This window comes from Sinocyclocheilus grahami, unplaced genomic scaffold (genome assembly GCF_001515645.1).
Source record: "Sinocyclocheilus grahami isolate Dianchi unplaced genomic scaffold, SAMN03320097.WGS_v1.1 scaffold329.1, whole genome shotgun sequence".
NCBI classification, from domain to species: domain Eukaryota; kingdom Metazoa; phylum Chordata; class Actinopteri; order Cypriniformes; family Cyprinidae; genus Sinocyclocheilus; species Sinocyclocheilus grahami.
In genome coordinates this window covers 131,047-154,318 of record NW_015505508.1, presented here as the reverse complement: position 1 = coordinate 154,318, position 23,272 = coordinate 131,047, and the positions used below count along the sequence as shown (strand labels likewise).

General features: G+C 40.2%; 1 protein-coding gene and 1 long non-coding RNA gene across 2 annotated transcripts in view; one reads left to right on the top strand and one right to left on the bottom strand.

The window, feature by feature from the left end:
- The window catches only part of LOC107602525 (zinc finger SWIM domain-containing protein 5-like), a 54,753-nt gene extending 40,548 nt beyond the window's left edge, over nucleotides 1–14,205 (top strand). Inside the window, exons 3-14 of the mRNA XM_016295039.1 lie at nucleotides 1,237–1,385; nucleotides 1,830–1,980; nucleotides 3,997–4,173; nucleotides 4,262–4,438; nucleotides 4,901–5,047; nucleotides 5,309–5,446; nucleotides 6,943–7,200; nucleotides 7,786–7,921; nucleotides 9,194–9,351; nucleotides 9,465–9,628; nucleotides 10,631–10,712; nucleotides 11,130–14,205. Coding sequence (XP_016150525.1) covers nucleotides 1,237–1,385; nucleotides 1,830–1,980; nucleotides 3,997–4,173; nucleotides 4,262–4,438; nucleotides 4,901–5,047; nucleotides 5,309–5,446; nucleotides 6,943–7,200; nucleotides 7,786–7,921; nucleotides 9,194–9,351; nucleotides 9,465–9,628; nucleotides 10,631–10,712; nucleotides 11,130–11,992 — 2,600 coding nt within the window. The 3' untranslated portion in view covers nucleotides 11,993–14,205. The remainder of the gene's footprint in view (nucleotides 1–1,236; nucleotides 1,386–1,829; nucleotides 1,981–3,996; nucleotides 4,174–4,261; nucleotides 4,439–4,900; nucleotides 5,048–5,308; nucleotides 5,447–6,942; nucleotides 7,201–7,785; nucleotides 7,922–9,193; nucleotides 9,352–9,464; nucleotides 9,629–10,630; nucleotides 10,713–11,129) is intronic.
- Nucleotides 14,206–19,651: 5,446 nt separating this feature from the next.
- On the bottom strand, nucleotides 19,652–22,039 carry LOC107602523 (uncharacterized). Its single transcript, XR_001611049.1, has 3 exons — nucleotides 21,944–22,039; nucleotides 20,544–20,610; nucleotides 19,652–20,109 (listed from the first exon to the last, which is right to left on the bottom strand). It is a non-coding gene; the product is annotated as an uncharacterized lncRNA (long non-coding RNA).
- Between the last annotated feature and the right edge of the window lie 1,233 nt (nucleotides 22,040–23,272).

Below are 23,272 nucleotides of genomic sequence, written 5' to 3'. Positions count from 1 at the left end.
TTTAGAAAAAAGCAAGTTTACACCCCTTTGAAAGCTTTATTCAACACATTGTGCAAAAATAAATTCCACCTCTTCCTGATCATTTATCCAAGGAGCCTCCAAAACCAGGAAGTCCATCCTCTTGCCCTCTGACCTTGTTTTAAATAGGAATGAAGGGGTCAGGCAGGGCTTCCTTATCAATGTTTAATCAGTGGCTACACTTTGAATCCGGAATGTGCAGAATGTGTTAACCTGCCAAGATGTTGGTTCAAAAGTGCAAAAGGACACCTACGTCCTGCTTATACAAAGACACACAGCACCTTCTGTTTATAGCAATTTGTGCCTCACTAGCCCATTGCAGCCATTATAAAGCCATTAAGTACACTAATAATTTACTATTATTCTGAACAGGGTTACAGTCTACCGCAATCTAAAGCATTACAACAAGTGCTCTTATTTCTGGCTCCATAGATATCCTGTACATTGTAGATACGCTCATAGTATATTACACCAATGCTTGTCACACTGATGTTAATCTACTGTATGGAAGTTGCTCCCCTAAATCCACCCAAGCCTTTTAAGAGCTAATCTCTAACTCAAGATGGATCTTCTTATCATATAACACATGCCAAGGGCAGGGAAACATGCAAGCGATGCAGAATCAACCGTTCCGCTTCCATATAGTGTTTATATATGTTTAATACCCACAGAGGCACCCAAAGGGGTCCAATAGGCAGATCAACTCCCTGTGCAGTCTGTATATGAAGCAGCTTCATGGTGACTTTAAGTGGAATTCAATAGGGCTGAATGTGCTGATGTATTTTGTTCTGGGATGGGGGGTTGTAAACCTAAAGTGCATCGACATATTGGAAATACAGTAAGACCTTCCTCAGATAAAGTGATTGCTTCTAATGCATTTTGCTTGTCTTCCCTTTTTTTTGTTTTGCGAATCACAGTGGCAATGGGCAGCAATCTTTTAAGAATCGAGCCTTGATAGCTATGATTTGACTCACCTCAGTGGTATTATAGGTTTGTAATGGTAAAAAAAAAGATATGGGTATTTTGCCAAAAGGAAGTGATTTTATTGATTTCGGAAGTGGTATAAGCAGGCTTAGGAAATGCCGTTTTCAAGGTGTGTTAATGTGTACTAGCAGATTTTTCTGTCTATTGTTGAATTACATTTTTTCTTTTTACCGACAAATGATACATGTTATTGCTGAAAGCATCCAAAGTTAACCAGGTGTATTTCTCTCCCAGGGGCCCCGGATCCCACAGCAGGGGCCAGTATTGATGATGAGAACTGCTGGCACCTGGATGAAGAGCAAGTGAGGGAACAGGTCAAGCAGTTCCTCTCTCAGGGAGGATACTATGGCTCAGGCAAGCAGCTCAACTCCATGTTTGCCAAGGTGAGATGCTCTCGCTTTGTGTGTGTGTGTGTGTGTGTGTGTGTGTGTGTGAAATTCTCAGTGCGAAATGTGCTATTATGGTGAATTATGGGCCCATGAAATCCTAGGAGGCCCATTTAAATCTGTATTTTAATTAAATGTCAAGCTGCCTCTTATTTTCAGTAGCCAGCGCAGTTCATTGCTTTACCTGTCTGCCATCTGAAGATTTGAAGAACTGCACTACAGCCTTTGACATTGATGCTGAATATAGTGCTCAAACATACACATGCATTCTGATCTCATAGTCCTTTCAGCTAAAACACTTGTGCTGTTTTCACTGTATAAGATGCTTTATATACTAATTACTTGCTTTGTTCTTCAAAATATGATACTGATTTTTGTTAGATACAGGTTTGTGGTAGTCCTGTACATGATGTATGAGGTTAAACCAGGATTTTTGTGCAGGTGAGGGAAATGCTGAGGATGCGCGACTCAAACGGGGCTCGGATGCTCACGCTCATCACGGAGCAGTTCATGGCTGACCCGCGCCTATCTCTATGGCGACAACAGGGCACAGGCATGACCGACAAATGCCGACAACTCTGGGATGAGTTGGGTGAGTTTTTTCTTCTCAACCTGTAGGGCACATTTTTCAGTCATTATCTTAGTTTGTCCTGGAACATCATTCTTATCAACCAATCAGAGATTTTAGGGGTTAGTTAGAAGGTTTGGCCTATGGCTGTTTAATAGGATGTGGTTCCTTTATCAACAACACATGTTGATCCTGGAACGTGTCCTACTAGGCCAAATCACATTTTGAGCAGCATAGAACAATTAGCCCAATTTCATATTTGAACTAGAGGTCGACCGATACCGATAGCTAGGTTGGACCACACTGGCCGATACCGATTAATTAACCGATAGTTTTAAAATTGATACTCAACAAAAACTAAAATAGTGCTTTATTAACAAAAACAGTACTGAACCATACTAGTAGTAGTAATAATAATAATAGTAATAGTAAATGTTGAAATTAACACACTCTAACAAGGAACAATACTTACACAGCTTTTATCTGTGTATTTATTTTATTATTAATCTTAATGCTACAAATGGACTAATTTTAAAGTATTACCATTTCATTTCAACTGTCATGCTTAAAGATGCACATATTTAAATATATACACAAAGGCTATAGCATTAAAATGATATACATATGGATGTTGTATGTATACTCTCACACTTTAACTGCTTCTATTCTTGAACACTTGATGATTATCTAATCAAAATAAAAGTGCAGCGCTGCGTCTAGGAGAACTCATCGGTATCACACACTCTCCGGACGCATCACGTTCAACTCGAGCAGCGGTCTAAAACAGTTTATGTAATCACCAAACAGACACAAGTTTACTTCAAGAATTAACAATTTGGCATGGGTGAGTTTGAAGTTCGGTGTTTAAAAAACGGAGCAAACGGTTCAGCGTGCAGTATCACGTGTCTAAACAAATAGCACGTGCTGTCAGTGATTTCAACCACTAGAGGCCGCTCTCACACTGTGTAATGACAGCAGACCCTTCTCAGCCGCTCCAGCAATGGACGCAACCCGGAAAACTATCGGCATGGATTTTTGCAGATAACCGATAGTTCCAGCAATCAACTATCGGTGTCGATTAATCGGCAAAACCGATACATCGGTCGACCTCTAATTTGAACACTGACATACATCCTCATCTCTCTTCTGTACTTTGAATTGAACCTTAATCGAACCTTAATCATTAGTACTTACTCTTCTGCTCCTTGGTTAAATATCCTTAGCCTTAAGCACATTCGTGCATGTGCACCGTCTGACCTACAGCAGTTCAGTCAGGGCAAGTGGATCAGAGCACGACTGACTTAGTCTGCGGCACATGCAGAGGACCGGCCGGCCGCCACTATCGGGATGGCATTAAAGGACCAGGATCAATGAGCTTTAAAGCTGCTTCATATTGATTGGGCCATTTAAAGAGGTTGATGAGAGCACATCCTGAAGAGGCTCATTTGAGAGCTGCGTCTCTGGCTTCCTCTTCCTTCGAAACGGTTGTAGCTGTAAACAAGGCGCACCTGTCGGGTTGACCACGCATTCTGATTTTGCAAGAGCAGGCGCATCACTGTGACCGGAGCATCTAATAAATGTGCAAGACAGTTCAGTGTTTTAGTTGACAGCCTTGCTGATCGGCCGGTGCTCAGCAATTTGGCCAATCAGGGCTGCATGTACATGACAGCAATGGAAAAAGATGCAGGCCAGCCATCTGTTACCTAGATACAAAAAGGCATCGCCAGTTACACGAGCCCACCAGACAACCTTACACCTGCCAAATTTCATATGCTCCCCAGTGCCAGTGTTTGACACTGATGCGCTAGAGCCTGATCTATTAAATGCGCTGATTTTCCACTTCACATTTCAGAACAAATCAAAAGCTGCATTCAAGACTAAACCAGTTAAAAGTGTTTAAAAATGGGAAAAGTGGCATCCTAAGATTCAATATCTCCTTTCTTTTCCCCTTTATGCTCATTTTACCTTTTTAGTTTCTCCCTCGCTCATTTATAAGCCACAGTTCAGTTATAAAGACGTCTGTGCACTGTGGGTTTGCAGGTGCGTTGTGGGTGTGTATCGTGCTGAACCCGCATTGTAAAAGTGAAGAGAAGAGTGGCTGGCTGAGACAGCTGAAGAAATGGGGAGACATGGACATCTGCCCTCTAGAGGACGGCAATTACGGCAGCGAGCTGCCCAACATCACCAACGCTCTGCCACAGAGCAACCTGGCTCAGGGTAAGCCTCAGTTCAGTTGATCTAAACCTGAGATTATCCACTTATCCCTATGTCTGTTGCTTATATAACTATGCTTTACTCTGCGTAGACTCACTGGCCCGGCCTAGAAGAACGGTGTTCACGAGAGCAATGGAGGCCTGTGACCTGCATTGGCAGGATAGTCACTTGCAGAGAATCATCAGTAGTGACTTCTACATGTCCCCGGCTTACCAGAGAGAGGGAGAGAGCCTGCTCTTCAACCCCCAGGGCCTGCCACTGTGGCTGGGTGCGTATTTTATATACTTCTCAGCCATTTCAAGCTATGGTTTTCCATGTTGATTCTGTTCAGAGCAGCCAGTCAATACGGAAATCTCTACAGAGTTTTTCTTACATCATATTCTTGAACAATAAAAAGGCACGTTCACACCACTATAAAGTTTTAATAATCACTCTAATTCTATGAGAATAGGGAAGCCCACACCACAGCTATAGCAATAATCGTACAGAGATACAATATCGTTGCGATCACTTTTTCAGCTGAAGAACAATCTTTGTTCTTGGTGTTAAAGAACCTTAAGCCTGAGAGGAATTTGTCGCTCTCTGTGAGACCCTTCTTGCTGTGTGACGTAATCTGTCTGATTTCACTTGTGCATGATCCTGCAGCTTCCATTACAGTTTTGTCTGAAATTGAAACGTCCCATCTGAAAGGAGCCCCACCTTATTTATACTGTCATGTGACTTGTTCCAGATCACGTGCCTACAGCATGCGCCAGGGTGGATGCTCTGCGTTCCCATGGTTACCCCAGAGAAGCCTTGCGACTGGCTGTTGCCATAATCAACACCCTCCGGCTCCAACAGCAACGACAATTAGACATATACAAGCATCAGAAGAAAGGTAACACACATTGATCTGCTTTGCATAACATATGGCCTTACTCCAAGTGCTCATGACTGTACACAAATTTATTGTTGTTAATCAGAAGTTAAAACTTTCAGAGAGTGACCATTTCAACGTATATATGACATTAAAAGAAAATTGCAGGACTTTTAATTTTTCTCAGAGAAATTTTATGAACAGGTTTCATAGTAATTTAAGTATTGACATGTTGATTCATATGTTCCTAATACAAGTAAACATCATCTGTTCTGTCCTCAGAACTGCTGCAGAGGGGAATGACCAACACCACCAATCTGGAGGGCTGGGTGGGCCACCCCCTCGACCCCATTGGCTGCCTTTTCGCCACTCTCACGGAGACGTGTCGAGTGGAGGATGACAATACCATGGATACTGGAGGTACACTATTATAGACTGTCATTGGGCTTCTGTCCTTTTACGACTCTCCGAGACACCTTGAGCATTATTCGGTTCCTCGCTCAGCAACTGGCCTGTGTCTTTGAGAGCTTCATTCAGTCTGCTGGAGCCCCATCTCCTCGCTCTTTACAATTGCCCTCCTTTTCTGAGCAGTGTTAAGGGGTGCTATTGTATCAGAAAGGTCATTCTGCCCACTCAGTGGTATAAAACGTATAAAATCAATCAGCATTTGCATTCCATACATCCCTCCCAGCTCAGGCCAATGGAAAGTGTCGGCCATTGTATTCCTGTAGTGAGGAACCCACAGAGAGCCATTGTGTGCCTGAATAATACTGGCAAATGGTACTGTGACTTGGAAGAGTTTGTGCATATCTGTGCGCTTGTCCCGTCGTAGTGCTCCCCTTTTGGCCACGGCGCTGTAGCGGTCGTGTTGGGTTGTGTGTGTGCCTGTTGTGCATTACACTGTATGTTTGTATGTGTGCTAGAGAGCATAGCTCTTTGTTTGACTCTGTTGCACAGTTGGAAACATCTGGCATGTGCTGGGATGGGGGCGGACTCTTGGTTTTATCCAATCAGAATGTCCGAAGGTCAGGATCTTAGCTTAGCAGAACCAGCAACAGCAGCTGTAGCGGCAGCAGCAGCAGTGTGGAAAGCCAAAACAATGCTCTCTCGAACCCCTCTGCTTTACTTCTTAGGTGGTTTACTGTAAACCAAATCACTGGATAGAACAGCATAACTTGGTTAAATTGTTTTGTGTGGGTTTTTTAATGATGATTGTGAGATACCAGTATAGATGTTGTTTTCCAGTGTAGCAAGATGGGGGTGAACCCATTGATCCCTGTCTGTTGTCCACTGTACAAACAGGATTGGCCAACAGGATAAATTTGCCGGGGGGATTTAAGTGAGCTGGTGATGAGGGTCTAAATTCTTACTAAACAGATGGTGTTTTTCCTCAGTTTTCATGCAGATATCCTTAGGCATTGATACAAATGACTTGGTGCCTGTGGTGTTTTTAAATGTTATACCTACGTTTGGGGTCAGTAAGAGATTTTTTTGTTTTTTTTAAAGAAATACTTTTATTCAGCAAGGATGCATTAAATTGCTTAAAAAATGTAACGGCAAAGATTTTTAAATTGTAACCAAACTTTGAAATAAATGATGTTCTTTTGAACCCACTATTCATGAAAGAATCCTTAAAAAAGTATCAAAAATATTAAGCAGCTCATTTTTCATCGCTGATAAGAAATGTTACTTGACCACAAAATCAGCATATTAGAATGATTTCTGAAGAATCATGTGACACTGAAAACTGAAAATTCAGCTTTGCCATCTCAGGAATAAATTACTTGCTTGCCTTATTTTTAGCATTGCATTTTTGTATTTGCTAAAATTTCTTTATTGCTTTTTCTTAAAAAAATAAATTAAATTGCAACAAGCTGTAAATAGACATTGACAAACACCACTTTGTGTCCTAATAGATTCCGGTGAGCCCAAGCCTCCAGTGTACCAGCATGTACCAGTGTGGGGATGTCCAGATGGAGGAGAGTCGTACCTGGCACTGGCACTAGAGGTGGCACTGATGGGTATGGGGCAGCAGCGGCTAATGCCCGAGGGCCTGTACGCACAGGACAAGGTGTGCCGGAACGAGGAGCAAATTGTGGCCAAGCTGCAAGAGATGGAGCTGGATGACATATTAGTGCAGACACTCCGCAAACAAGCCATACTCCTTTTAGAAGGTACAAACTCTTTGTTCTCAATTTCACGTCTTCTTTTTAACCTTTTGCTCTTGTCATCACCCCATAGGCACTATCCTCCCTGTGTGGAGCTGTTTCCTCTCCTTACTGTTCTCTTGCTTTTCCCACAACCTTTTTCCCCCTTGTGGATCTCTGTCTACTTTTATCTTTTCCTCCTCCCCATCTCTAGCCTGGATATATATATATATATTTGTGTGTGTGAGAGAGGGAGTGCTATGCCTGTAAAAAGATCTGCAGCCTGGCCTCTGCAGTGTCCCCAACTCCCTTCCCCAAAACAGGCCACCCTGCATCTGAGCCTCCCACTGACACGCGGTGTAACCTTAGAGCAGACATCTGCGCTGCTACTAGGGAGGACAGACTCTGTCAAAGCCCATGAGGCCTTGCCGCCTGTTTGCCTTCTCATCGTCCTCCCCAGCCGCCCCAGCGATACGCTCCACTCAGATTTCTGTGCGTGCCCTCACTGACTCACTAGCCTCCTGTCTATCAGGCCTGACTCAACCTTGCAATCTGATATGATGGACATCTCAGTTCTGATGTGCTCTTCTCTGTCTTGCTCCGTATGTCCAGGTGGTCCCTTCAGTGGTCTTGGGGAGGTCATCCACAGAGAGAGTGTTCCCATGCACACGTTTGCCAAGTACCTCTTCACCGCTCTCCTGCCACACGACACAGACCTGGCGTACAAACTGGGCCTTCGTGCAATGAGGTGAGACTCTCTTTCTCTCCATCCAAAGTCCATGTGTATTAGCTTTGAGGTCTATATATGCTAAAATCCTAAAAGTTTATAAAACTCACTTTTAGTACATTTTTCATAAAAGGCACAGTGTTTCGTATGTAGGAAAATCAAAACTATTGTTGACTCATCCTGCGCTGTACTGATGTCCAATCAAATGCTCTTTAGGATGAGAATGTCCCTTCCCATAAAACACCTGCTGCTTACTAGCAAGTAACAAATGTAATTTCTGGCTGTGCCCTAAATAAATTCTGTAGTTTATAATGTTTTTCCTTTTAAAAAATGGATGGGCGCTTTGTAACGCTTTGTAATTATATGATTTTAAAGTATCTTATGCTCACCAAGGCTGTATTTGTTTGATCAAAAATATAGTTAAACTTTTCTATTTTAATATGTTTTAAAATGTAATTTAGTCCTTTGACGTTAAAGCTGAATTACTTCATTACTCCAGTCTTCAGTGTCACATGATCCTTCAGAAATCATTCTAATAATAATGCTGATTTGCTGCTCTTATTATTATCATCATTGTTGAAAAATATCAGGCTTGAGCAATTTAGTGCACCCTTGCTGAATAAAAGTTAATTTCTTAACTTTAAAAAAAACAAAACAAAAAAACGTACTGACCTAAACAGTACTACTTTGAACATCAAAACTGGAACGAAAACTTGGATTTATAAATAACACCATCATGCAGCAACTTCCAAAAGTGTGTTGGATATTCTTTTCTTTGTCATGTTTTTCATGTTCATTTAAAATGTGTGCATTGTTTTCACCATTAGTTATTGATCACATTTTTTCACATTACACTGAATCTCCACGTGATGCATTACCCTCACTGACTCCAGCCTTATAAAGCCTCCATGGGACCTTATTACTGTATGTCTGCACTGAGGCATCATTATCTGAGTCTAGCTCATCACCGTCCTCACTAATACACGATCAATAGGACTGCTCCCTCTGCGCAGCTTCTGTGAGTCTGAGCTAGTGTGGTCTAATATGTTCACTCGGGCAGGAGCAGCAGAGCGCATTTCTAATCACATGCCATCAGACAGAGCTAGCATAAAGCAGAGTAAGTGTGTGGAAGTAGCACACAGTATTCTGCTAATCATGTCTGAGGAAGCTGAGTAAAAGGCTGTAGAAAACAGAAGCAACAGAATATGAATAAAAAAGATTTAAGCTTATATATATTTGTCTTGTTAAAGAGTCTTATGTGTGACTAATCCAGAATAATCATGTTCGCTGCAGGCTTCCAGTACTGGAGTCCACGGCTCCCTCAGGTGACGTAGGACACCCTCACCATGGCATCTCCATAGTGCCCAGCAGATATCCACGCTGGTTCACACTGGGCCACCTGGAGTCCCAGCAGTGTGAACTGGCCTCCACCATGCTTACTGCTGCTAAGGGTGAGTGCTACACACCTGATAGCTCACGACAAGTCACATGTGAGGTTCACTTTAAACAAACTTTTATGTACTGTGCCAGTGTTTAGCTAAGAGAAATCTGTGTTGTGTCTTAGGTGACATGTTGAGATTGCGGACTGTTTTGGAGGCTATTCAGAAGCACATCCACTCCTCTTCCCTCATCTTCAAACTGGCCCAGGATGCCTTTAAGATCGCTACTCCTGCAGATAACCCTCCTGACATCACACTGCTCAATGTAGCGCTGGAGCTCGGCCTTCAGGTAAATCTAAATTGATCTTTATGTGGTGTGTGGTTTATTTTTTTTATTTATCAATGAGTGTGTTCACATGCGTGATCTTACACCAACTCTGCATGTTGTGGTCACGTAAGGTCACCCTAAATTTTTCTTTTATTGGACATTCAATGACTCAAGTAATATTGTGAATCATCATTACATTAGGGCCTTTCGCACCGCTTTAGTTCCAGAACTAAATGTACAGTACTAAAGTACTGGGATGATTCTGCGCAAACTATTTCCCAGTACCATTTAAAGGGTTGCATACTAGGAACCGGTCGACAGCTACGTCATTTGTGCGCGGCGTTCAACAACAGAAACAAAGAACAACATTAACAACAGAAGGATGGAGGACGCTGTGATCAGAGCTGTGTTTTTGTTGTGTCTCGCGGGTTTCACAATAATGGACATGGAAAGTCGACGTATACGTAAAGCGATTGAAAGAACGGAAAGGAGGACTAAGAATCTCCACCGACAACTGGCAGTGCTACATTTGCTACAAGTGCCTGCACTTCAGCGTCCGTCCATCTATCGCTGTTCTCCATACTTGCGAAATAAGTTGACACAGTGTTTACACGGCGTTTTAAATCATGGCGGGTGAGGGCGTTTTCATACGCGTTTGGCCAATCAAATGTCTACTTATGTCACGATTAGTACCAGTTGTGCTGGTTAGACCCTGCTCTGGAGTAGGAGCTAATTTGGTTCTCGAAAAAGGCAGTCCGGTACTAAAATCGCTCCCAGTTCCGGCGGTGCGAAAATGCCAAAAAGTGGGTAGTTCCACAATTAGTTCTGGTACTATGAAAAGGTTCCTGCGGTGCGAAAGGCCCTATTATCATTACAATTTGAACCTTTTGAACCTTCTATTGTCTGGTTTTATATGATGGTCAGTGTTTTTGTGTACATGTAAATTCACTCGCTATGTGTATTTGTTCCAGTACACTATTTTGCATTTTTGTGTGTCTAATGCAATATAACATTTCTCTGCAGGTGATGAGGATGACTCTGTCCACACTCAACTGGAGACGGCGGGAGATGGTTCGCTGGCTTGTCACATGTGCTACTGAAGTCGGTCTGTGTCAGACTGTTTTTTTTTTATGTATTTTTTTTCCTACCAGGTTTAAATGAACACTCATTTCATTCTAGACAGTGGCATGCACTTTAATAGTTTTGTCTTTTAAAATGTCAGGTAAACCCTGCAGTTTGACTGAAATCCATTTTGTCAAACTTAAACTAACTGATCTAGATAAAGCGACTCTAGCTCAGCTTTGTCCAGCATGTATGCACATTATTCAGACTACAATCGACCTCTGTGCATGCTCCACCAGACTTAGGTAATGCCCAATGTGTATTTAAGCCGTCAAATATTCGATTGTTTCCCTGATATTGGAGATAAGTTGAATGGCTTGGGTAGTTTATCATGTGGTTACTAAATGCATGTAGAAGCACAGCAAAACTTGTTCTGATTGATTCTTTTGTCTCGTTGCAGGTCTGAGAGCTTTGGTTAGCATATTGCAGAGCTGGTACACTCTCTTCACCCCCACCGAAGCGACCAGCATAGTGGCAGCCACTGTGATGTCCCACAATACCATCCTGCGCCTGAGCCTCGACTACCCACAGCGGGAGGAGCTGGCCAGCTGCGCACGCACCCTGGCCCTGCAGTGCGCCATGAAGGACCCTCAAAACTGCGCCCTGTCCGCCCTCACCCTCTGCGAGAAGGACCACATCGCCTTCGAGACTGCTTACCAGATAGTCATCGACGCCGCCTCCACGGGCATGACCTACTCTCAGCTCTTCACCATCGCCCGCTACATGGAGCACCGCGGCTACCCCCTTCGAGCTTTCAAACTGGCGTCTCTCGCCATGACCCACTTGAACCTGGCCTACAACCAAGACACGCATCCGGCCATCAATGATGTGCTGTGGGCTTGTGCTCTCAGCCACTCACTGGGTAAGAACGAGCTGGCAGCCATCATCCCTCTGGTGGTCAAGAGCGTTCACTGCGCCACGGTGCTCTCGGACATTTTGCGGCGCTGCACCATGACGGCCCCCGGCCTGGCCGGCATCCCTGGCAGACGTAACTCGGGCAAGCTTATGAGCACTGACAAAGCCCCGTTGAGACAGCTACTGGATGCCACCATCAGCGCCTACATCAACACCACCCACTCCCGCCTCACGCACATCAGCCCGCGCCACTACGGAGAGTTCATCGAGTTCCTTAGTAAGGCACGCGAGACCTTTCTTTTGGCCCAAGATGGCCACATTCAGTTCGCCCAGTTTATAGACAACCTCAAACAGATCTATAAGGGCAAGAAGAAACTCATGATGTTGGTACGGGAACGTTTTGGTTGAACCTTGCTTGATTGCAGGGGAACTTGTTCTTCTTTCATTCTTCATTTATTTAAGGCATTATTTTATTCTTCCTTTTTTTTTTTTTGGTCATCTTTGGTGAATGTTTTAAGTTTTATTCATTTGTTTTGATCTGTTTCGTCTTGTTTTGTTTTTTATTGTGAACAATTCCTGTTCACCAAGTTATTCTACCAGGTCGAACCTGTGGAGGGGAGAACAACAACTGTAATTATGACCATTTATGTTTTTGTTTTGGCTCGTTCTTGATTTCGTTTGATCAAGATATTGTGATAAAAATTTAAAAGTGGCACATAAAGAGACACCAAATTATTATGTGGTCAATTTTGAGCGTGGGGGAGGCGTTTGGTTGGTTTTGAACACTCGAATCAAAACGGTCATTTCTGAAACACTCGCACGCAGTGTTATTGTCATACCTCGATCGTATTTTACGGATCAGCTTTAACTCTCTCTCTGGAAAAGGCCTGATTTCAATAGTGAGACGGGCACATCACCTCAAATGCTCTGCTGAATGTCCTAACCACGACTCAAGCAAGCCACAAGACATGAGCCCTCCCCTCTCTCTCCTGGATTTGTTGCTATCGGCACATCTTATCCTCTGTTCGAAATTTCAGTGCGAGGAAGATGATGGCCTGTGTGCTCCTTCCGTGCTGTTTCCTGGTCTTGCTGAATATGAACAAAACAGAGATATTTACCCATCAATATCAGCCATATATGTTTCTCTGTTACCTCTCAGTGAAAAACAAAAACAGAAACAAAAAGACTTGTGTGAGATTGAGTAGCAGTAATAATATATATATATATATGTACTAGCACTTCATTAAATTCCATCCCCTACACGACGCATTCGGATCAGCAATTACTTTCTGTGTACAAATTAGGTGAATTGTATAGATTTGACAAAAACAGCTACATTGACAGAACAAGGAATTAGCTGGCTTTAAACTGTATCGTAATATCTTCCACATTCCATGACCTCCGCCCTCCACAAGTGCCCCAGTGGATCCGAACACTTAGAATGCACTCCGCGGCTTCCATCTGAAGGAAAACGAGAAGAGAGATGCTCAACTCCGTTCTCAGGGAATCACTTAAAGAAACAAAACAGAAAAAAAAAATAGTAGCATAAGCATTTAAGATATTGTAAATATGAAAGTGTCAATTCAAAAAATTGTAAAGTTATAATTATTTATGATAACTGTATGTTTTTCTTTTCGGATACTTGAATTTGTCGGGCTGGGAATGTGACGACCGTAAGAGGAAAGACTTCAGAAACATTTCTCAGGTGCTCCTGTGTACATTTCCGATTTGCTGTTTTATTTGTATCCTCTTTTATTTGATTTTTTTGTAATACATTTTTTGCAAGAGGAAGCATGTAAAGAAGAAGAAAGGAGAGGACAAATGTTTATGAACAGACTATGCAGAACCACTTCACGATTTGCCCTCTTCACCCCTGATCTTCCTCCGTCTTTTCTCCTTGTTTGGCTCGGGGGTTAGGGGTGCTCTCCCAAAATTCAACCGTTTGTATCTTGTAAGTAAAGTAATCTGCACGAGCTTCGAGTTTGGATGGACTTTGCCTTTGATCTTTCTGCGTACAACTCTTTACTTTGAAGCCTTATAGTCTTCTCTGAAAGCGCCGCATGTGTTTCAGGACATTGTGTTGCCAATGTCAGTGGAGTACAGCACAGAGAAAACGGACCTACACCTTCGACTGGCCCGAACAAGGAAGAATGGCATCTGCTGTTCGATTCTCCTTTGCTTTGACACGGTCCACATACTTTAGGGTCGTGATTATCTTGTATTGGGGGCTTTTTGAGGGCAATAAGGTCTGTTTTGAGGTTGCGACTTACCATTGCCTAATCGAGACTTTGATAGATGCTTCATTAATGGCTAAATCTTGAGGAGATTTCTCTATGTTGTTGGTTAAGGTTGGTCACTTTCATTTAAATGGTTTGCTGTTTTCCACTTTTGGTTAGTTTTTTTTTTCCCCCTCAAAATTCATTCTAGTTGCATCAACTGTGGCATACTCGAACCACAAGGTGTTTATGCAGCATTTATTCCTCAACCGGCTCTGTCGGGGAGCTCTCGCGGACCTGAGAGAAAGCTCACAGATTAGTTTTTTTTTCTTTTTTAATTAAGACATCTGCAGAATGATAATAGTGCTGCCTGTTCAATTAAAAAATAATAAAAACTATATATATATATATATATATATATATATAAACGAAAAAGAAAAAAAAAATGAGCATTTTCTGTAGCTAACTAGTTGGTCCAATGGCATTGCAAAAAGAGAATAACCTCCTCTGGCTTTTGATTTCTCTCTTCCATACTCTTAAGTGTCTGTATGTGTTAAATGTACCAGTGTTTTGATCTGTCCCTAGAGTTTAGAAGGAAAAAAATAATCGCTGGTAGAGATTGTTCACTAGTTCATCTACTGTTTGGGTTTGTTTTGTTTTAATTTAAGGGAAAGTGTTTGTCGCCTCTTTGTGCTACTGAGTTATAAAAAGGTATCCAGTATTTGTTGCCACAAAAGTATAGTTCAACAACACTTTTTGTTTGTGCAACCTCGAGCTAATGTCTATAAACAAAAATTTATTACTATTTATGTAATGCTACTACCATTTTATATGATTTGTGTTGAATTTCAGTGCTTTTCTATGAATAAAGTGTGAAACACAACTTTGCCTCTTTAAACTTATTATGATATACAGCTAGCTCAAGTGCAACTTTTCCTCTTGAAGCAGGAATTTGGCACATCGAATGGCGTGTATTTTTTATTTATTTTTGTATTAATAGTTGTCCGTATTTACAAAAAAATATGTATTTCAAATAAATGCTGTTCTTTTGAACTTTCTATTCATCAAAGTATTCTGTAAAAGAAATATATTGCTGTTTTCACAAAAATATTAAGCAGCACAATTGTTTTCAACATTGACATTAAGAAGAAATGTTTCTTGAGCTCCAAATCATTTCATTTCTGAAGGATCATGCAACACTGAAGACCACAGCAATGGCTTTGCCATCACAGGAAAAAATGTGGTCTTAAAATGGGTTCAAATAGAAAAATGTAATAAGAAATAGACTTCTTTAAAAAAACAAACTATTAACAAACCCACATTTTTGAATGGTAGTGTGTGAAGGGGATATTTTTTTTACTCCATTTCCCCAGAAGAGAAATACTTAAAAAAAGAAACTTAAGCAGAAGTAAGCATTTAACAGTTCAGAAAGTGGTCAGAAATATCACTGCAGTTATAAAAAAAAATTTAAATTAAAAAAAGCAGCTCAGTACCCCCACACATCTTGTCCAGACTACATCCCCAGCTCTCCTCTTTAGAAACTCAGCGTCTGAATCACAATAAACGCCAGGAAAACCTTGTGTCAGAGTGATCGACTGTGTTAGAGATGCAGTCGACAGGAACAATGCTCTTTGGGCCTGCTTATACAAACTATCCCATCCATCAGGGTCCCTCACAGCTGCTGCTCTTCATTGTGTCTTGGACCCAATGCAGCGCCGCGCTCCTGTGAGGACCACTGAGTAAGTGTTTGTCAAGCCTGGCAATGCTGCCAGCTGAAATATGGATGGGGTTGGCTCAGTTAGACACGCTGCAAAGAGAAGGCATTTCCTTAGCTCAGTGATTTAGCAGAAGTGACACACCAGGAAAAGAGAGACGAGTAATTGGCTTTCCCACCTTCTTGTGAGCTTCCAGCGCGGGCTGAGCCTGTCAGATTGGAGCGAAGAGTAGGTGTTGGGCTTGATGGGGGAAACAATCATTGTTTATAAGTGTAACAATGTAACGGAGGCTTTTCTTTAATTAGAACCCAACCCATCATCAGAACGAGGAAGTCTAAACGCAATCATGGAGCACACGAGCCTGTCAGGCAACTCGGAGAACTGTTGTGCTTCTGGGCAGGTTTGTGCAGTGAGAGGAAGCTTTGTCCTTTGTACCCGGCATGGCAGGTTCTGCTGTCAGCGTAATCACATATTGTGTTCATAGGGGAGCTGATTTGCAGAGCTTTGTTCTGCTGCTCTGAAGTTCCCAGAATCCCTCTGTAATTGGGGTGTCGGAAGACTCTGTAAGAGGGGTGGGGCAGCTTGGGACTTTTTTTTAGGTGGGCTGAGTTGGAATGGAAAGCTGTAGTGGATTACGGAAGAACGGAACAGAATGAAAGCTCAAGCTGAACAGCTGTGATATGGGTAATTGGTTACACTTTTTTTTAACCACCCTGTAACCTCATATGAGGACATTATATTTTGGTGTATTTCTCTGAGACTGTACATGCCACAGTTTTAAGTCTGGATGTCCTGGCCAGAGCACATTCAGGGCTTTTCAGAGATACTAAATGTTTGGATGTTTCACCATGACCACTCACTCTCCTTGGTCTTCAAATATGTCTGATATTAATTTAGTGACACTCTTATGGAAATATGATAATATTTTGTAATTATTTAAATGTCTAATTTTTAAACTGTCTGTCATAAATCAACATCTCAGGAAAATGTTATGGGGTTTCAAATCAAAATATGACTTTCTGTTACGAAACAGGATGTTGATTTCATACATGTCCTCATATGAGGACACTGGGACTAAAAGCATGTTTATTACGCATTTTGGGAGACATAAATGAATAGGGAAAGAAATTATGTTTCAATATGAAATATTATATATTATTATGAAAATCTTCAAATCTTCGAAAATCTTCAAAGTCAAATATTACTCCCATTATTACACTTCTTTTTTCATTACATGTTGCCCCAAAAACCATTAATATGCAAGTTAGATTTAGTTTATAGATACATTGTATAAAATGAGAAAACCCGTTTATGGCCATTTTACACACATTTTGCCAAAAGAAAAATGATATATCAAATCATTCCGTTATAACATGGTTGCGAATCATCTTTTATACATAGTTTGGTTTAAAAAAAAAAAATCCTGAAAACTAAAAATGTATTGGTGATTTAAAAAAAATCTATTGTTTTTGCCTATGCATTCATGTCTTTTTATTTAAAAAAAAAAAAACGAGGACATAACATAACTTATGAACGAAATATCATAAAAAAAATTATAAAAAAGTTTTACATTATTTTTAATGCTCTAAACAATGTAAAGACATGAAAAAAACTATTTTTTTTCCTAAAAATCTTTTCTCAGGTCTTAAGAGGTTAAATAAACTATTACATTATTTATTAATCTAGGTTTATGCAAATCTATAAATATAATCATTAAGTTCATTGTTAATTCATGGTCATAATACAGTGGTTTATACATTTATACAAGTTACTTCCAGTCTTCGAATTTGATTAGCCAAGCGACGTTCCAAAGAAAAGCACTGCAAAAAGAGGGAACAATTGAGAGATTGAGAACTTTGCAGTGTTTACAATGCTGATGACTGTTGAAAAGTAGACTTTTGATTTTGAGTAAGTCATTAAATTATTCACTCATGGAATGTCATTTGAGGGTGAAATATTTCCCCATGCAGATTTTGCAACTGATTTATATTGGCCACGCATTCGCTGCATTGACCATTAGAAACCTGCTTGAATTGAACATGAGTTCAGTGTAAGCTGTGCTTCATACATTTCTACACTATACTACTGACAATAGACGAACAACCATTTTTGCCCAACAAAATTTTTGTTAATGTGGAATTGTAAAAATAAATAAATAAATATAAAGAGAAAATCAGCATAGAATAAGCAAATTATTAATGACCAATCAATTTGGATTTTACAAGATGGACTCCACAGTACTGACAACAACTTGAAATTCATACCCAAAATTTCAACTCAATCTTAGGCCAAGCCCCCCCCCCAAACCCTCCCATCTGATAAAGCAGTGATAGTGCCAGGACCTGACAAATGATGTACAGCCTGCTGTCTTCAGGAACATATTGGATTTTCTGGCCTGCTGATTTGCTGAGAGATTAAGCCCAAACCCCTATCATCCCCTTGTGGCTTCCTATAGGAGACCTTGGGGATTTTTTTTTCATTCATTGTTGCAATTAAAAATACTGCCAGGAGCCCCTTGCACGTGTGTATGTGCCTCACTAGGAAACTGGCCCAGCTCCCCAATCCCAGCTGTGCTCCAAGGACACAAACTAGCGGTGAGCGACAGTGGCTTAAAAATCCAACAACACTAATCAGCAAATTGATTACAGGACGTTTCTTCTTTCAGCACCTAACACACAATCAAGGCCAGACTTATCCAGCATTGACAACACCGCACACTGGCAGATGAGGGTAAAAGAGGGCTGCAGCTGCCACCATTTCACACTAAATGACCGTATGAGAGTGTGGAAAAACATTCATCATGTGGTTGCTTGTAAAACAGACAGTAAACAACTTTAACCAAAACTGAATTAGAAATCATTCTGTTATGCTAACAAATGACGGATTTGCAAGCCCACATCCAAACTATGCAATTTTACACACACAAATGGGGTTCCGAAAGCACTAACAGGATTGAAAAATGTATAGAAATTCCAATAAATCCTTGTTTTGAAGTTCAGGGTTCATCAAATCATCTGGCATGTGTCACATCACATGATGCGTTGCTGGGGAATCCCACTCCCACCCGCCCAAAAACAAAAAAACAACAAGATTTAAGGATTTGCTTACCCAGGGTGCTTATTTGTGGGGGGGGGGGGGGGGGGGGGGGGGTGCACATGATTTAGGTATGTGATATTCAGATAGGAGACATTCCCCTGAGGGATGTTTGTTTAGATCACTCTTTATTGCGCTTCTTATAAAACATCCATTGATATGTACACACATTCTCAGAGGTTCATTAGTGTCAGTCACAATTCTAGGCAAGACAGTCTCAAGCCCAGATGTTACTATGGTACTACATTAAAAACAAGGATTTGATAAGATTTATCCTTCACTTACTCCACATTCTTCAGTGATCGTACAGTACATCGGCTCTAATGAAAACACATCAATCCAACTGAGAAAAACATGTTTCCACTGAAAATTATATTAAAGATTAGATGGATTGGTGTGGAGCCATTATAAAAAAAAAAAAATTAGGTAAAATAGAAAGATGGCCTACATAATCATTGAAATGATTCGGGAACAGCCTTTTGGGTGAATCTCTCAAAAGCCTGTCAGGAAATATCTGGGTCACATTTCACCACAAAATCAGAAAAAAAAGAAAAGAAAAGAAAACAAAAAAAAGAAATACTTTTAAATACTTTTTTTCATAAAGAAAATGAAGCCTACATTTGAGATAATTAAGATATCTGGCATTTAGGCATATTTTACCCCCAAGTTCTCATTACTGTATTGCATATCATTATATGATTATTACCGTAATACAGTATTCTAAAAAACTGCATTTTTTTTTACTTAAATCAGCATAAATTAAGGTGAGCTATCCTTTTTTAATTTATTTAAATGTTATATATATTTCACATTATGGTACTGTGAATGAAAATCTTTTTTGTAGCAGGATATTGTAATACCAGGCAGACAGAGTAAAAAACTATATTAATAAATATGTTAATATACTAATATTAATGAAAATAAACTATCATTAAAAATAATATTTATAACACCACTAAGGTCCTATATAGCATTTTCAAAGCATGGTTCTTTATGGAACCCTATAAAACGGGTTCTATTTAGCACTAAAAAGGCTTCTGCTATTGTTACAAGCTGAAGGACCCTTTTCTGGTACTGTTTAGAACCATTCTTACGAGTGTATGGTAAAGAGAATTTGGGAGGGAAATGTGAAATGTAAAGCCTTAATGGTCCTTCCTCGTTAAGCCAAAACTATTTTCTTATTTCTTTTCATTTTGGAGTGAAATAGAACTGGACATTTTCTTGACAGATTTTGAGAGAGGTTCACCCTGTAACATATCTAACGATAAAGCGGTGCACACCAACAGTTGTTGCTTCTCTTGTGTTTTGGAGGGTCTTCTGATGGGAGAGTAACCTCTTATTTGCGGTTGAGGAGCTGGCGAGAATGGGTGTGAACGGCCTCAACAAACGCACCCACATTTTCTGGGTCCATATCAGGGTAGAGGCCGTGACCCAGATTAGCGATGTAGCCCTTGGTGCCGAAGCTCTCCAACATCCTCTTCACAATCTCTGATATGCGCTCCTGATCACACATAAACGAAAAGAAGTGTTTGGGTTGGATATCATACATCAGGTTTGTCCTCTGGTCAAAATCTACGAGCTACAGGGTTTTAAACACTCCCATAACTTCTGAAATGATGGTGGAAAAAATGTATTTCGGAGGCATCGAGACAATGCTATGAAAGCCATGCTTGTAATGAACGAGCAATGAAAGCCAAAGACGACTCTGTGTGGAAAACAGCTGCTCTTACGGCTCATATTTCCAGCAGGGCCTAAATTTGTAAAAACAAAATGGCCTCTTTATTTTGAAATGGACTAACCAGAAGTAAAGTAATGCTTTTGAAGCACAAAACACTTATATACAACGTAGACTAAACTGAAGTAAAGCAGAGGATTGGTTGGGTTTCAATGGAAACATGATTCTGTTGGGTGTCGTTTTGATGTTCCTTTCCTCACCTTTGTGGCATAAAGAGCGCAGGGATCCATGTTGCCTTGCAAACTAACTTTTCCTCCAGTCCTGATACTGAAAAACACAAACATAACATATACATATATACTGTATATACATATATATATATATATAATTTAAGGACCATTCTTTCACTGAGAAATAGCCAAACATCACAATACACTCACACAAGGCAAAAGGTTGGAACACAGTAAAAAAAATGTAGCTATAAGTTGCTTAGGGAAGTCGTGGCCTAATGGTTAGAGAGTCTGACTCGTAACCCAAAGGTTGCAGGTTCGAGTCGCGTACCGGCAGGGATTGTAGGTGGGGGGAGTGAATGTACAGCGCTCTCTTCCACCTTCAATACCACGACTGAGGTGCCCTTGAGCAAAGCACCAAACCCCCAACTACTACCCGGCAATCGCAGCAAAAAAAATGGCTGCCCACTGCTCCGGGTGTGTTCACGGTGTGTGTGTGTTCACTGCTGTGTGTGTGCACTTTGGATGGGATAAATGCAGAGCACTAATTCAGAGTATGGGTCACCATACTTGGCTACATGTCACGTCGCTTTCGCTTAAAATAAAAATTGTCTCTGTATGAAGGTTTTTTTTTTTTTAACTAAATTTTGTAATTAATTTCTTTATTAGAAATGGATGTATTGAACCAGATGTGGGAAGTGTAGGAAGAGCAGCCCATATATGTGTCCAGCACGAATGAGAATGTGTAATCTAGACAAGGAGTTTCTTAAAAAAAAAAATTAGTTGTTTGTCTAAAGCTTTGACTGGTACTCTATGTCCATTCTGTACACACAGTGCCTTAATGGACTATTCAGACTCAACCAAAGCATTTCATTTTACTGGATTAGAAATCCTATATTGACATTTGGCTGTCTTTGACATTTCGGTTTTTAATTCTATAAACTAGAGTTTTTCATCTGCATAAAATGAAACAGAACAGTGTAATGAGGACACAACTCTCTCACAACTGACTTTTAGCTATGAAGCATTAAAATAACTAATATATATATAAAAAAACAAGAAACACTCAACATTCCGGCTGTGAATTGAGACTGAATCTGAAGGACAGCAGTGATAAAAGCCCTCTTCATACTCCAACTGTGACACTATTTGAAATATGTGGTGCACAAATGTCATCTAATAAAGCTAAACAATCTGGAGCAAATCTGCCTAGAAGATGAGGCCAAAAATCACACCTATTCAAATGAGAGACGCAGTTCTTTGAAAAAAAAAAAAAAAAAGATGGAGGAACAAAACTGCAGTAAAGGACCTGGAAGCGAGAATTGCTTATGAGTGTGAATACTTTTGCAAGGCGCTGTATGCGTAGGTATAACACTGAAATCAGAAGACAAAATCTCACATCAAAGCTGCATCACATTTCTGTGACTAACCGTGCTGAACGTGGATCTGTGGTCCAGTCAAGACTCACAACTTCATAACCAGACTCGGAGAGGTCCTCAAGCCCATAATGGCCATCTTTAGCAAAAACGATCTGCAAATGAAACAGAAAAGACAAAAGTTACAGAGGAGCTGAAGGATCATTGGAGACTTTCAAAAGAGATGCCTGGAAGAAAACATGACCTGATACTGACAGCTAGTGGCAAATGGTGTTATTACAAGTGTGCATGTGAAGTGTGCATAGTGTGTGACATTGCTGTTCTCTGAATACCTGTGCTCAAAAAGAAAATATGTTAACACTATTTAATCATTTTCATTAATATATCAATAAATACATTATATAACGATTAACAGCTCAATAGTTTGTTTATATTTTAATATTCAAAAATATAATATATTCAAAATTCGATGGCCCTCTCACGAAAATAAAATGCTATTCTCTTGTATTTTTAATATTTACAGCGCCTTGCGAAAGTATTCATAGCACTTCATTTTTTTCATGTTCCTGCCTTATGATAAACTGCTTTAAATTACTTTTTTTCCACATCAATCTACACTCCATACACCATATTGACAAAGCAAAAACAGAACGGTCACAACTTCGTAAATGAGTTAATTTAAAGCAGTTTTAATGTTAACACTATTTAATCATTTTCATTAATATATCAATAAATACATTATATAACGATTAACAGCTCAATAGTTTGTTTATATTTTAATATTCAAAAATATAATATATTCAAATATATTCAAAATTCGATGGCCCTCTCACGAAAATAAAATGCTATTCTCTTGTATTTTTAATATTTACAGCGCCTTGCGAAAGTATTCATAGCACTTCATTTTTTTCATGTTCCTGCCTTATGATAAACTGCTTTAAATTACTTTTTTTCCACATCAATCTACACTCCATACACCATATTGACAAAGCAAAAACAGAACGGTCACAACTTCGTAAATGAGTTAATTTAAAGCAGTTTTAATTTAAAAACTTTTTTTTTTTCTTTCGCAAGGAACTGTATTTTGTTTTCTTGTTAACAGAGGCTATTTACACTAATTCCACCCACCAACATGTGGTTGTGTTAGACAACATTGCAAAAAGTGTGCACTCTAAAGCAACTCCAGTGGTGCGGGTAAAGCCCATAAACATTGTTTTTTTTTTTTTTTTTTTTTTTTTTTTACCCGATCGACCCGAGTTCGATTCCTCTTTCTGCCGAACTCGTTCTTCTCCCTTTTCACATCCCGTATCACATTGGAAAGGCATTTATTTTCAATAAAAATGAAGGATATAATCAAAGAGTGGAAAATAACGGTGTCTCTAT